The 16884-nt window shown below is 35.6% G+C and overlaps 2 protein-coding genes across 10 annotated transcripts in view; one reads left to right on the top strand and one right to left on the bottom strand.

The window, feature by feature from the left end:
• Nucleotides 1-16884, top strand: part of LOC136845771 (trichohyalin-like) — a 576224-nt gene that overhangs the window by 59189 nt on the left and 500151 nt on the right. The gene's annotated exons all lie outside the window — the stretch shown is intronic.
• Nucleotides 5370-16884, bottom strand: part of LOC136845772 (proteoglycan 4-like) — a 50489-nt gene continuing 38974 nt past the window's right edge. The window contains exon 2 of the mRNA XM_067116042.1: nt 5370-8875. Coding sequence (XP_066972143.1) covers nt 8743-8875 — 133 coding nt within the window. The 3' untranslated portion in view covers nt 5370-8742. The remainder of the gene's footprint in view (nt 8876-16884) is intronic.

The raw sequence follows: 16884 nt of genomic DNA, 5'->3' as shown, positions 1-16884 counted from the left end.
CGGCCTTTTTCTGCTGGGAGTTTTTTTCCCTTTGTTTTGTCCCAAAAATCATCACTCCAACTCAGGGGTCACTATACATGTTCCCATAAAGTACCCCTGAGTCATTATCTCAGAACTCGTTAACGTGACACTGAACATACAGTGGTTACATTAATCATACAGTCTACATTCAAACTTCCTGTTTGACTGTCCTGTCTTGGTGGACTTCGATTGTTCGGAGTGCCTGGATGGTTGTGTTAATGACTTTCTATTTTAGATTTAAGAGGTTCTCTTCTTTATAAGTATCGTTAATCCTTTTTATTTTTTCATCAATTACGGCAATTATGTATGTATATATATATATATATATATATATATATATATATATATATATATATATATATATATATATATACTGTATATATATATATTTCAATTACCGTATATGATATATATATGTATATGTATGTATGTATAAAAAGTTAAGTATATCTTAGTTTAACCAGACCACTGAGCTGATTAACAGCTCTCTTAGGGCTGGCCCGAAGGATTAGATTTATTTTACGTGGCTAAGAACCTACTGGTTACCTAGCAACGGGACCTACAGCTTATTGTGGGATCCGAACCACATTATGACGAGAAATGAATTTCTATCACCAGAAATAAATTCCTCTAATTCTTCATTAGCCGGGTGGGAGAGTCGAACGCTGGGCCAACAGCGTTCCAGGCGACAGCTCTATCAACCCCTCCAACGAAGAACTGTATGCATGTATAATTTATATATGTGTGCATTTGTATGATGTGTGTGTGAGCATGTATGGGCAGATTGAAAGTATTCTTATTAACGTATGAATTGCGTTAATATATGTAGGTAGAAATTATGGTTGCAAGATTTTATCTCAATAATCATAGATATAAGCATTCTTGTTTGCGCTGATGTTTTCAGTATTACCAAATCCATCAACCAGTAAAATATTTACTCTTATCATTTAACGTTATCATTTGTTATAATAAGCGAACGACTAAATTAACCATTTATAATTGAAACTTTCTTCTCTGTGGTCGTCCCCGTTGGTTGGCGACCCCGCAGATCACGCCTGGCCTCGTATTCCCATATATAACTTAATTCATTTACAGGCCACCTTTGGGGAATGGCTATGCTTTCAGGGCCAGTTAAATCTAAACCAACCACCTTCTTATATTTGGAGGTTGGAAAGAGTCCAGTGGTTCTCATTAGGCTTCTCATTCCCTTAAACACCCTACCACTGTAGTTACAGGTAGCCAACGGGCGAAGGATCATGTTGACTTAAGACTGGTTTATTCTCAACCGACTAACCTTTTCTGTGGAATTGCATAAAACATAATTAACCCAACAACCACCCTCTATATTTTTAAGTCACCCAGCACTTTTCTAGTAGTGAATTATTCTCTTATATTTATTATACTCTATACAGATGTCATTTCAACATTTTGCTGCTATTGTTATTAAATCAGTATAGAGGAGAATTTGCTGCTATTGTTCATATGATTATTTTAATTCTTGTTTCATCCGAAGTTTGACCTCGAGTATATATATTATATAAATATGGAAATAGAACGTCGAAAATAACAACACATTATAACAATCCTGGGAGAATAAATTTCGCTGCGCTGGAAAAGATGAAAAGAGTACCTCCCATCCAGAAAAATCACATTTTTTTGTTAATAATCTTCGAATTAAGTTCTACTGCACCTGGGTCATGGAATTTCCATCCGTCTTTTATTTTGAGTATTAAATTATTTCAGTGCTGAAAATAAAGCAGTTTTAACGAATATGTTCTAAAAATATATGTGTGAAGTTGTCCGAATTGCTATAGAAATTCAAGTATTTTTATTATTGCATTATTATTATTTCCGACATGGGATAAGATATTTCAAATAATTATTTTTTATGTATGTGAATAGTTTTTGATATTAGGTACTTTCAAATTTGGGTTTAGTAGACAATGACTCAAAATATTTTATTCTTCCATTACTGAATGACTTCAACAAATGTCCTATCTTTTTCTAGGATGACGTTGATTATTTTATTGATGTTTTCCTCTTTATTATAGAAAATTATTAAAAAAAAATTTACTCTTAAATGAGTTAATGTTAACTTTATTTCAAGATTTTATGCCTGAGTGAAAGATACTTTCATTACCATTCTGTGAATTTTTTTTCTCAACTGAGTTGTTATTTTCATTTGAATTGACTAAGCATTGTGTATAGATGTTATGACTGTAAGTAACTGAAAGATTTCTTTCGTCATCTGAAGTGGTTGAAAACTACAACATTAATATTTATTCATTTTGAAGTGATTAAGTGATCATCTTATTATTGCTGGTTTATTTTCAGAAGGATGAGTAACTTACCACCCTTTATTTTCTTTTCAAAAGATCGAACAATTTTATAATAATTTGTGTCGTTTCAAATTTCATTATAATTTTTTCGTTTCTTAATGGAATCTTTTGTGCCATTTTCGAATTACTGATTGATGCCTTTGCAGGGTACTTAGTCGCAATATCTGGACGTTCATACTGAAGAATTTTAATTTTCTTCTCTAACTCCGAACTTTATAATCTTGCATATCCACTAGGAGGCTGGAAGGTCCTTTTGCGGGTTTCTGTACAGTTGACTGGGTAACTCCTATCAATTGCAGTTTTCTTTCACTGGATGAAGTAAACGTTCTTTTATTAATTCCTTTGCAAAGTATCAAATAATTTTCCTATAATAGCTAATCAAATCTTAGACAACTTGATAATTAGTTAATTGTTTTCTTACGGCATGGGTAAAACTTTCATCATAATCTTGTTGTAAGATAGCATTCTAATGATTGCATTGTTTATGAGTTGCTGAAGATCACTGTGGTTTCATTTTTAGCAGCAAGAAAGTTTCTCGATTTTTGAACCCGTCCTTACCATACAAACCTGAAGGAACAATTTTTCAAGTTATTATTTTTGATGTTTTTGAAAGGTTTTAATGAGGTCTTTCATCATGTTTTATATAGTAATAGATAAACGGAATCATGCCATTGAGAAATGTTTAAAATTTCTGGAAATGCTTATATGCCTTTTTTTTCATTATACCAGAAATTGATTGCCTTAGCAGCATTTCGTACTCGTTTGTTGTTATTCACCGTAAGACGTGTAGCTTAGGTGTAATTATTCTTTCAGCTGCCTGACTTTCTTTCATTTGCGTAACCTCAGTTTTCTAGGAGTGATTTTTAGGACATATGGCAGTCAGCGTAGTCTGTTTTTAAGCCAGGCTTTGTATTTGTGTCAGCTCTCCAGAAATATTCTTTGTCTTTCCGCCTTAATTTCTTTATTTTAATTGATGTGATATTATCGTGTGCTTCCTGTCCTTCGCTGATAAAAGCAAAGAAGAGCTAAGGTGAACAAACCCTATTTACATCCTTACTATATGCGAGTCAATCTGACGCAAGCAAAAAGTTAAAGGAAAGAGTAATGTTTTCTCACCCTCAAAACAAGAGAGAGAGAGAAAAAAACAAGAACAAATGTTACAGCGAAAAAATCCTTTGTATCCCTACCATGATTAAAGCTATGAAAAAGTAACTTGGTAAAAAAATAGGGATAAAAAAGATGATCATGGCTCACTTAATTATCTAACCATATGCTTTGCTCAGGCGAGGTGCTATTGGGAACGCCAAGGGGTCAGGATCAGAAGGTATAATGGGAGAGTTAGAAGGTTTTAGAGAGAGGGAGAGAGAGAGAGAGGGAGAGCCTGTAAAGAGTGGTTAGGCATCATTTATGGCCAAGTGACAATAATAGCAGAGTAGAGTCTTGTTGTTAAAGGCTGTTGACAACAGTGTGTAAAGCTTACTTGAAGGATCGCCTTGACATTGCGTTATCGCGTGTCCAGATGTTCAGCCGTCTTGATAGGCGGATGAGCATCATCCGTCTTCATTTAGGTGCTTGAAATAAGGACAGATTTCTAGTTTGTCGCTTTATTTTTCATATTGTAGTTGTTGTGAAGGCTCGAGCTTTTATGTCAGTAGCGGAGTTTTAGGAAAAACGTCATGCCCTTTCGGTAGTGATGACCTGTGGATTACAGGTATCGACTGGAGAGAGAGAGAGAGAGAGAGAGAGAGAGAGAGAGAGAGAGAGAGAGAGAGAGAGAGAGAGAGTCTGTGTTTGCTAATGCAGGACAAAAATTTACTGATTGCTCGGCCGAAATTAGTGAATGATCTTGTCTTTCAAGCTACAGAAACTTGCAATAGAGTAAAAAAAGCATTCCATGTCATGCGGTTCCGTAGTGTGTATGGGTTAGGCTTGCCCTTCAGTCATATGAAATCCTGGTATAGAATATACGAACACGGCCCGTGTGAATGATCTCACAGCTGTTCCAATTCCTCATAAAAATCCCAGAACTAGCAAACGTAATATTCATTCACTGCTTTTAGTGTCACTCCAGGTCAAGTTTTTGCTTGGGTTTTTAACCAGTCAGAGATTTTATAATCATCATCTTTTTGTTTTAGCAACTAACTCTGATATTTGATAGATGTTTAAACATAACATTTTTTTACAGTCTGTTTATGGTAGTTTTTCTCGATGTCAGGTTTATTAGTAATGATGATGCACTTCCCAAAGTTAAGAGGAATATTTTTCAATTATGAGGGGTTGCATATGGAATCTGTACATCTTCTGGATCTATCTCTGAAAGTGAAAAACTGTTGTTATTATTATTATTATTATTATTATTATTATTATTATTATTATTATTATTATTATTATTATTATTATTATTATTATTATTATCGAAGGATTTTGTTAGTGGGCACAATTTAAAAGGACAAACCGGTGATAAAATGTTCTGGTTTGAAGGCGCTGTGTAGCCTGTAGGAAGAGGATAGCCATTTGACGAGGCAAGGTAATGCAGGCAACATAAAGGCGAGAGGCCCATTGTGTTTGGAGCCCGGGAAGTTAATTTGAATTATTCTGCAGTGCCGTCTTTGTAGCCTCTTTGTGTGACGTGGCTGACGCTATAGGATTTTTCTTCATCGAATCTCATTCTCGATGAAAAACTGAATGTGGCAGAGATTTTTGTTTTCTTTTTTCTCTCTCTTTGGAGCGTCTTTCTTCAAGGAGAAAGATAAATGGTAAGAACAAATATCACAGTAGCAGATAAAGCAATGATATTTGCTTTAACAGTGTAGCTAAAATAGTATTATCCACAGTTTTATAGAAGAAATTTTTTTCAGTGATTGATCTTTATTGGTTTTTAAAGGTAGTATGCATTTAAACTCTCTCTCTCTCTCTCTCTCTCTCTCTCTCTCTCTCTCTCTCTCTCTCTCTCTCTCTCTCTCATTTACTCTTAGCTTATGCCAAAAGAGGATTAAGGATTTCAAGCGATTTAAAAAGACATCTCTTTATTTTATTTATAAATTAATCTAAGACTAGAAACTACAATACTTCTTTTTCTTCAGTGAGCTTCAGTATAGAAAAAGTAAACAGATGATAATAAATAAGAACAGAATTAATAATTTCTAAAACTTTCCCTCTATTCTGTTGTGATTTGAGGCTAATTCCACAGTGATAAGTTCTAATGTATTCAGTTGAAAGAGTTCTTGAAAATGTTAAAATGTGATGCTGACTTGATTAAGAATGCCATTTTTGATATGACTAATAATACACCTTTTCAGTACATTGGAACTACGCAATGTCAGTGCATGCATTATTTCAGAATTTTATAATAATTTAGTGCATCAATTTCAACTTTGTATTTAAAAGAATAAAGTTCATCATCATTTATTTGGTGTCATTTTTCTTGAACTATGATCACATTATATATAGCATTTGTGTTATAACAACTCATGGGATATTTCACATGAAAAAATGACTTCCAACTGAGTAGATAAAAGTGCTTGACTATGATGGTGATGCACATCATAGATCAAGTTGGCTTTTAACAGTACAGCTACTCTAAGGAATCAAATCATGTATGCAAAGGCATAAATGACCGTTTTGTGTCTAACCACATATTATTAATAACTCACTCGGCATGACACTAGGGTACACATCGTTTCAGCCAGTTTGAATATGGATTTCATTATAGTAATTTAGTTTTTAATGGTAGAACGATAATTGATATTACATGACAGTAAATGACACAGCCTTTCTATATTTATACCTACAGCCGCAGCACTGTTGTTGATTCCTCTGTTTCCGTAATTTACACATTTACAAGTGGGTTCATATACGAATACATTTTTAACATCATCAGTACAAAAGTTTCACTAGTCTTTAAGACAATAATGTTTCATTAAATTCTCAATAGATAGATAGATATATTATCAATGAGTTATTTCCTGTGGCACCGATGGGGATGCACACACACACACACACACACACACACACACATATATATATATATATACATACATATATATATATATATGTATGTATGTATGTATGTATGTATGTATGTATGTATGTATGTATGTATGTATGTATGTATAGTTTCAGAAAATCCCAAAACTTACATTTTACCATTGTGGCATTTTTAGCGTTGCTTCAGGAAAGGCTCTGCAGAATACTCAAACACATTGCAAGAACTTAAAAGACTATTAACGCTATGTTCGTGAACCTAGTAATTGGTAGAGAGTGAGTGCTCTATCATCTAAACATCGTAAAACTATTACATCGACCTCTAATATATTTACACATTTGATTATTGGGTTAGTTTAGTGATATCTGGCAGTACTGACAGATTGTCTGTTTGTAAGAGTATAACCTTGATATGATTATGGCGATGCACAGAATTTCAGTAGTCGAACAAGAAAGAGAGAGAAAGAGAAAGAGGGAGAAAGATGGAAGAACAAACAAAAATATCAGAAGTATTAAATTTCCTTGAAATTCGTTAATCTTAAATCGACTTTTTGCTATTTTATATACATATCTTACACTCTAAGTTATAGGAAGAAAGCTTGATTCATTGTGGTATGTAACCGATTTCGTTTACACTAACATGTTACCCAAAAGGCAGAAAATGATTTGTGAAAAGGGTAGCCGGTTAGAAAAAGAACAGGGAATTGGCTAATTCCTGAACGATGAAAAGAAATTCACCTAGGATCGAATGAGACCAGGCTTGTAGGAGCGTTATTGAGAGCTTTGTTAGTATTTGGCGTCGAATCCCTAGCATATATAAGTTAGTTTGGTTAGCATGTGATTGAAGTAAGTAAACGTAGAGCTGTTAATTAATCTGCAAGTAAAATCAGATCTAATGCTTAGATCTGTGGCGTGAGCATTATCAATTACGAAATAATTTTATGATATCGGATTCTCTGCATTGCTCTGGGCAATTCATATTATGTGTATACAGTAAATACTATCACTAATTAAGGACTAATTGGTACCATGTAGTTACTATATATATATATTTGTCAAGGTTTGCTACTGGGGTTTATTCGTGTTTCAACTGCTGAGGTCACCGTCACCACCCCCTCAAGAGAGAGAGAGAGAGAGAGAGAGAGAGAGAGAGAGAGAGAGAGAGAGAGAGAGAGAGAGAGAGAGAGAGAGAGAGAGAATCTTTTAAGAAAATGAGAGCCTGGGCAAAAGAGACTAGCGTGGATAGGCGAGAGAGTTCATGATTCTGGGAGGAATTTAAAGAGGAAGAGGGAGAAACAATAAACTATTTTTTGTGTTGATTTCGCCTCTGTTTAAAACTACGCAAAGCTTATGGTTAATGAAGGCACTAATGCATGTTTGAACATTCTCTTTGGGTTAATTCTTAGATTCATACTGATCATATGAGCACAATCTCTTGGCTGAGCGCATGTTTCAGCGTATTTGGATTGTGGGAGAGAGCGTGAGAGAGAGAGAGAGAAAGTTGAGGTAAGATAATGTAAATTAGGTTAACGTTAGCGGCGACATGCTGCTCTTGTTTCAGAATTAAATTATAACCGTGTACATGTGGGCCTGTCAATTCAGAATATCTGCAGATGTATTTGTATGACGCTTTAGGACATTTGTTTATCATGGAGAATATTTTCACTTGTTGAAGCAACTACCGCGTAATGTACTTTTTTTTTAGTTTTTTTTATTTTCCTTTTTTTTGAAGATTGCAGTTATGAGAGTAGTTTTTTAGTAAGAAAAAATTTTTCCATACTGGATTTGAAGTACATCCCGTTTTACAAAAACATATGTATTATGTTACACAAATATTTATGGTAAAGAAATTAAAAAATAAATTTAAGCTACGGGCGTAAGGACGTGTACCAACTGTTTGGTGGTAAATTCCCGTCATGGCAAATTTGTAATGGAAATTAGTTTGATTTGGGATTGTGTGTTGATTCTGAATTCATAACTGCACTTTTCATTTTATACTAGGTCAGAGTAGAGGTTGAGGGAAAAAACATGATTATTTGGAAAAGAAACCGTCAAAAGGGATGTTTATTCCTGGGGAATTTGGAAGTATTTGGAGGGGGTTTGCAACACATGGGTAGGGACTGGTCACCCTTTCAAGGGTGGAACCTAAATTCTACTGTCCCAGTTTTTCGTCTGGGGATGGAAATTATACCCTACAAATCCTGTATTTTCCGTTGGCTACCGACAGCTCCCTGAAAGCCGTGGATTCTTCCCAACTCGTGTTCCTGTTGGGTATCTCTTCATCACCATCATCTTGGTTGTTGATGGCGTCTGTTGGTGTCTCCCATTGGCTGGAAATGACAGCGCCGGACGAATCCCTGCTTTCCCATTGGCTGGTTGGCGATGACCTCACACCTAGTCACCATGCTTCTTCCAGGTTGACCTTGGTGACGTGGTTGTCTTCTTTTGGAGGTTCTTTGGCCCCCCGTCTTTCTTCAGTAGCTGCTTGTCGCTTGCTTGCTAGACAGTTGTGAATGGCAAGCACGATTACTCTGTATGGCAGAAGAAAAGAAGTTGATTAGATTGATTACAAAGTACGGGAATAACATTTGTCTAGATAACAATGTATATATAGTTTGTGTGGCAAATTAAAATGTCATCTAAGATTTTCTTCAACAGAAATTATATTTTGAATTGTATGGCCAAAGGTCTGTGTCTGTCTTGAGTAAAAAAAATGATCTCAGCTCATGGCCATTACAAATATGGAAGGACGTTACACTGTAGACATTTAAAATTACATTTAACAAGATTTATCAGCGATAGATAATGAAGATAATAAGAAGGCTCTGGCAGTAGTGTTAGAGGTCAGTGTAAGAAAATTTAAAAAGTAATGCTTCGGATAATAAATACAGCGGGAAAACTCACCACATTTTATTTTATCAAGTCGTGTAAATTTTCTTTCATCTTACGAAGAGACATATATATATATATATAAAGAACGTATTTCTTATTCAAGAGTTGAACGTTATATGTGAGAACAATTTTTTTATGAAGAAACTGCATCTTATTGTATTTTAATATTATCTTACTATCTACTCGAAGGTAATACTTTCGTTTCGCAACATAGTGCTACTGATGTAACGAGTTTAACCTAATGAATTACTTGCCTTTCATTCCCTCCGTCAGTGGCCTTATGTTTTGCGAACTAGAAGGTGTAGGTCGAAAGGGCTGCTTTTTAATCATGAAATTATGTATTGTACAATCTCACTATTGTTAGAAGTGTCATTTTCACTGAAGCTAAAGGAAAATGTTTAACAGATGATGAAATCTTCCCTAGAGTAGAAGTCACGAGAGAGAGAGAGAGAGAGAGAGAGAGAGAGAGAGAGAGAGAGAGAGAGAGAGAGAGAGAGAGAGGTCTCTGTCCCTTCAGGATGAATAGAATTTACAGGCATAGAGTTGTCACAGCTTAGTTCTATTGAGTGAAACTTCAGAAATAATCATTATTATAATAATAATTTATTTTATTTGTAAAATTACTATTATCATCAAGCAAAGATCCCCAGGCCAAACAGCATGAACTTTTGTTGGATCTTAACTTCCTACCCTATCTTTTGGCAACTAGGCCTCTAGGCCTAAGAAACCCTGTAGTTCCGGCGGGTCAGTACTACAAACAGTAAACTGACTTGCGGCCTTGTTGAGCCGGAGAACTTAGGCCTTAGGGCAAGGGGCCGTTAGAACAATAGTTTGTGTTACGTTCCTTTTGTGTCTGGCTGGTGAGGGGTTATGAGAGAATTTAGGGTGGAATTCTTTTACCGGTAACTCGAGAAATGTCAGGAGAGTGTTATTAAAGATTAGCCTTTGGGTATATTCTGGTTGTATTTTGTTTAATTCGTATTTTCATGCGTCGTATGGTTTTACTCTGTTCTCTTTCTTCTTTCAATGTTGTGATGTTTTTTCTACCGAGGCAGAATTTTTATTGTGTGTTATAGTTGCTTTCAAATGTTACCTTCCAAAGAAAACACTGAGAGGACCAGATGCACTTGTTAAAGTCATTTGAATGTGTCATCCTTGCTTTGATTCTTCGGTTTATTTTACTACTAAACACATTTTCTCCCAATAAAGTATCCACGTAGGTCTACACTAACATTCATGATGTATTTTGTTATTCACTTTTCTAATATCAGTAGTTACCTTTTTATAGTTTCTTTTCCATAGATCTGTAAGTATCCTTTGATATTTCTATTGCCTCATAATTTGGTATTTATCTGTCCTTATATCTGTAATTTACCTTTGTTGTTTTTATTTTCTTATGTCTGTAGTCTGTAGTCACTTTTCGTTGTTTCCATTTTTTCTATCTGTAATTAACTTTTGCGTTTCTGTATTATTGTATCTGTAATTACCTTTTGTTGTGAGTAAAAGAAAGATTCAGTTCTGTGATATGTGTAGAATAGTTGTCAGACGGCCCTCATCTGAAGAAGTGAACGAGTCTAGTTATTCGGCCTGGGATTTCCACACGACTCATGTGTTCGTAGTTCTCGATACTCGATTCACTCGAAGAGCTCCGGATTCGATCTTGTCACGTTCTCTTAAGCCTGTTGAGCCTAACAGCGACATATATAGCGGTCAGTCGAAGGTTATAGGTCTTATGTTGAGGTGAACCAATATAAAATATTTTCTGTAGCCCAAACTTCATGGTAACCTTGGTAATAAGGAGAAAGCCGTCAAGGTCAATATTGTGTATAAATTTACGTGTCCAAAATGGAATTATTCCTGAAGACTCTTACAAAGGCATCAGTGATATCACAGAAATCAGGGGGAAGTTTTCAACATTTCATGGACGGCCACGGCAGGAGACCCCATAGTAAACAAACTGATACAGGCCACAGCAGTAATCGAACGGAAGACTGGTAATTGTTGTAGCGGTTTTCACAAAAATACAGAAACTGCGTCTCAACGTCCAGACAGTATCACAACGTACTAGCAATGCCTGAAAAATACTAGATTTAGGTATTAAGACGAATTTTACGCCCTTCTGAGCGACGGAACACTAATCTTAACGGAGAAGCTTGATATCCAGTCAGAAGCTGGCATTTTGTGTATTCGGGGTTCATTAGGCAATAAATATCATTGTAATCACTATGTAGATTTTCAGTCTGTTTTTTTGTGCAACATTTTGTGTTGGCTTAAGGGTAACTTAACCTTAAACATCAGTTTCGTAGATTTCGTCTTTGGTTTTTAGAGTGCAGAGAGCCACATCTGGCCTCGTATCTCTTTCATTAGCTTACCACAGTTAACTTATGCCAACCATCCTGTGGAGTTTTAGTTGCAATCTCACTTGGGGACAACGTATACTTGACACCGAAATAAGTATCAATTCTGAGTTGTTAAATAAATCAGCAACAAATGGGAAAAAAATCCTGGATTCTGTGAAGAAGAAAAGTTAAATGCTAGTGGACTGAGAAATTATGAATGTAATAATAAATGAAATAAGAAATGAAAACTTTTTCTACAAAATTTCTAGTGCTAAATTTGCGCTGGCTTTCAGTAATAACTCTATAAGAAGAGTTTGCCCTAGAAGTGTATATTCTGCTCATATTAATGAAAGAAGCAAAGTTGCGTATACTGTAGTTACAACAAAATTCCCTTCAACATTCATGTGGCACAGCAACCTCATACCATAGACACACACACACACACACACACGAGCATATCTATCTACCTATCAATCTATGTATATATAAATATAATTAAAGAAAGGATCCGAACTAAGAAATACCACACCATGACCGGGTTGGAATTTTCCATCCGTTTCGTGATCTCTCTCTCTCTCTCTCTCTCTCTCTCTCTCTCTCTCTCTCTCTCTCTCTCTCTCTCTCTAACAGTACCCCTCCCTTTTCCTCTGGATCCTTATCCATAAACATTTTACTCTCACTCCCCCACCCCAACCCGCCACCCTTCCCCTTGATCGCATCGTCTTGGAAGTATAAACTCAAGTGGCTGTATCCTGCTGAAAGTAAATAGACCACAAATCCCAATCAATCACAGAAGAACACAGAGAGCAAAGAAAAACAAAACATACGGCGGGAGAGAGAGAAATGAAAATGGACATGGAAATAAAGCAGGAAAGAGAGATCATTTTAAGGGAAAGGAGTTGTTGGAGGAGAAAAAGAGTGATAGGAAAATGCGGATGAGAGCGAGAAAAACAAAGCAGGATAAGTGAAATTCGATTACCTAAGTCAAGAAAATACTTGCGTTTCGTGAATGAGAGATTATAAAAGAAGAACAACAGACAGCTGAGAAAAAATAATGGAGGTGGAAAGCAAGCAAAGCAAGATATGCTGAGTGAAAGAGGGGAGGTAAGAAGATCTGGGCTCTCCCATTCCATCAGAGCGTTCAAATATTGATTCATTAGCTTGATGCTTAACACCGAGCCCTTGACAACCTGATGGGTCCTTGAGGCAACTCTGTATAAAAGAAAAAGAGTAGAAAGAAAAATGACGCATAAAGAACCCTAATTCATAAGGGAAATGGAGTAGCCAGCATTCCATCGTTTGAAGTGTTTGAAGGAACTACCGATATGTTTCAAAGTGGCCGAACGAAAAGAAGAATTGAAGGAGGGTTTGTTGTTAAGGATAGGGCATAGAAAGAAGGGTGGGTCGTTCTCATTCCTAGGTCATAAATGAATGTCTTGTTACAATTCGCTTCTTTCATGCGATAAGATGGAGGGGAGGGAGTGGGTGTGTGCCTCTGTTAGGGATGGGCTTCTAAGGGGAGTTCACACACAGAGAGAGAGAGAGAGAGAGAGAGAGAGAGAGAGAGAGAGAGAGAGAGAGAGAGAGAGAGCGCCCTCTGCATGATTTTGAGAAGGGGAGGCTCTGCATATCTCAGATGGAAATGAGTCTTCAGTAAGTTTATTCAGTTTTCTCGTTTCATCTTATTGGTTTTCTGTCATGTATTTTGTTGAATACATGTGTTTAGTATGTGTGTATGCATACACACACACACATATATATATATATATATAAGTATATAATTATATATGTATATATATATATAACGTTTAAATTTTCTTTAAGATTAATTTATTTACATATAGGCATGTGGTTCAAAATTGCTTGCGTACACCTGCATTAGTCACCTTGCCATGCTTTGTTTCTTATTTTTACTTTAATTGTACTCATTTTTATCTTCTTTATGTTCTAACCAAATATTGATTTCCCCAAACCCTGCCATTTTATTTTTCCCAACTATTCCTTGTGTTTCTGCCTTTGGTATCCAATTTATGTAGCTGATAAAAAATCCGTAAATGTGTTTTTCCTGAAAACTGATTCAAATTAGGTCCCATTTCCTTATATGGTATTTACAGATTTATATGTAACGAAAATCTTTCCTAAAATCCCCCTAAGATGAATAGAGCTTTATGATCTAACTGATTACTAGCTATAGAAGTTACAAGGCACCTATTCAAAGAGTTAAACTAGCTACCCATTGCAACATTATAGAATGTAAAATATTTTTTGCTTTACATGGAAATAAACAGGCGTGGCATGTTCATGATGCTTTGCTCTATTTTTAAAATTTGCAATGTAATTTCCTTTGCACCGAAACTTCGAATCCCTAAGCTGTTGTGTGTGCGTGTGTGTGTATTAAATTGTTATCAGTATATCCATAAACTTATTTTGCACACCACGCAGATCGGCGAAAATGCTATAATAATAATAATAATAATAATAATAATAATAATAATAATAATAATAATAATAATAAAATTGGTCAGTTATAGGGAACCTGTATATTAACAGTTTTAGTATCGCGATATGCCGCTGAAACTCTGTCTAACCTGCCGATAAGGAATGAAACAAAAATATTCAAAAATCCTCCTTGAGCCATAAACGACATTAGGTGTTACTTGTCCTATGAGTATAAGGCAACTATAGACAAATGGAGCAAAAATGTAAAGGAGGTATTAGAAGGAATACCACTTAGTATTTAAAGGATGCAGAGCGCTAGAGATAGCAAGGTCAAAGTTTTTCTGTTGATATTTTTAGCAACCATGTGTGACATCACGTGGTGTTAGTATGCGCCTTTTTAGCGTATGACAACCAATTGCGATCACACACGCAAATAATTTCAAAGCTTACTTAAGCAAACATAAAGCTTAGATACATTGTAAAAAGGTAATTGTCATAAATTCTTGGAACAGTTGTATTATTTACAAGTTTTAGGATGGAGATACTGTGGCAGAGGTTCTATTTCTTAGCAATTTGTTCTATTTCGTAGCAGTTTTGGGGGGAAGGGGATGAGTTTTTAGGTCTTTATCCATGTCCCAGCGGATGGTCAGAGGTTTTTGTCAAAAGTGGATTAGTAACCACAAAGATATCAGACACTGTCGGTATCTTTGTAGGCACCTCTCCACTTATGACCAGAGCAAATCTGCTTAATTTTGCTGATCGAAGGAGCTACATGGCGAACATGTTTTTGCCATGGTATTGTGCATATGTGCGAGAGTGTTTTTGTTTGGTTTCCATAGGTCAGTGGCTATCGATATCATCACCATTGAAAAACCAGAGTTTGGGCTATTCTACAAAATCCATTGTGACCTTGTCGACTTAAGCAGTGAGGTGGCAGGTCACAGGAAGAGTAGAGGAGGACATGGGTTAACAACTTCATTCCAAAAGCACTTGGTCAGAAACAGAAGGCTGACACTTTCTGGAGCCACCTTCTCTGACGGCAAACGGCGTAAGTTAATGTATTTATACAGTATATATATATATATATATATATATATATATATATATATATATATATATATATATATATATATATAATATATATATATACACACATATATATATTTACATATATATATAAAATATATACACACACACACACACACATATAAGTGTATAAAATATTATACACACACACACACATACACATATATACACACATATATATATATATATATATATATATATATATATATATATATATATATATATATATATGCGCTCAGGCGCGTTTCACTATTCTCCTTAAAAGTAGAAGCGTTTTCAATTCTTAAGGCAAGTGACCTGAGTTTTCTTTTTTTCATACATATTAAGTGAGACGCTCTCCTCGTGTCTGTAAAACTAAGAAAAAAAAAACGAATAAAAGAACACAGCAACCGTATGGCTCGGGTAAAAAGTCCTCATAATACTGCTCTCATGATAATACCACATTTATGACTGAATTTCAGGGCACGCTTACATCATAAGCATGACTCTGGCCTAGCAACTTGTGTGTACATGGGCGTTCTTGGGCAGACTTGCAAGTTTATTGGGTGTCGCATGTTTGCTTCTATGCTTTAAGCGGCTTAGCGTTGAGTCCTATAATAGTGCTCTCATATGCGTGGTGGCCTCTCTTCTCGCTGTGTTTTTTGAATAAGCAAAGCGTGCCAATTGAATAAAATGCGAAAATATACGCTACACTGTTGAAAAGTAATTAAATATTACAAAAAATTCAATTGTATGTTGTCTGGAATAAATGACTTGTCCAACATTGGCAAGAATAAGCAATTTAAAAAAAAATCAGGAATTACAGCGGCTTTAAGGGACAAAACAGGTGTATTAAATAAGCGAAAAGCGTTACTTTTATCGCCTTGGGAAGACCGGATGTTGGAAGCCGGCGACTTAGAAAGAAATAGAAATAACCCATTTCTTTTAAACCAGCAATCCTGACGTATAAGTGATTCATTAGTTGTGGATGAATTTGTATACAATGACTATATTAGGATTTTTACTTTAAGATCTAACTTTTAATGCATCGAAAATTTTTGGACGACTGTTGCAAGAATTGATTAAAGTTGATTATCAAAGCATTAACAATGGAATTGGTTGCATTTACGCTAGTTCAAAATGTTACAATATCATTATCCGCCATGAACCTCACCACTTCGATGGTCACATTGCAATTATCATGACTGTTTTCAACAACCATCTTTATTAAAGCTGTCATTGAAAACTACCCTCGTTATTTACCTCCCTCTCCTCTTTCTTCCCTCTTCATTATCATCAAAATTGGCATTAGAATCACCATCATCAGCATTGCAGACATTATCATCACTAAGCACCACCATTAAGTTAGATCTGCGCAGCATGTCTGCAGCAACTACCCAGTGTTGGTTGCTGCACCTGTGGCCTGCAATTCCTCAGCGTCGAGAGATGCTGCCTGAAAGTCAACTTGAAGGGTCGTCGTCACTGAGGGTGTTACAGGGGTCAAGTTCAGAGGTCAGGTCATTGTTTGGTTTACAGAGACTTTTGTGTAAACACGAGAACTACGAAGAAAGATGGTTATGAATCGTCTTTCAGTAATTTACCATTATATAAACTCAGAAAATGTACGTTCATTCACTTGAGATGTGGAAGACTGAATTACAAAAAAAAAAAAAAAAACCCTTTGATACAAGCATGTGAGAAGGATTTATTCATATGAACTGAAAATCTTTTATAGTGTGGTGTCTTCATCCGCTTTTTTCGATCTTGATACTGCTCGTGTTTTGAATGTGTTTGTCTGCCGTCTG

This window comes from Macrobrachium rosenbergii, chromosome 14, assembly GCF_040412425.1.
Source record: "Macrobrachium rosenbergii isolate ZJJX-2024 chromosome 14, ASM4041242v1, whole genome shotgun sequence".
NCBI lineage: Eukaryota > Metazoa > Arthropoda > Malacostraca > Decapoda > Palaemonidae > Macrobrachium > Macrobrachium rosenbergii.
Note: the sequence above shows the minus strand (reverse complement) of the source record. Positions and strands in the feature narration are given on the sequence as shown.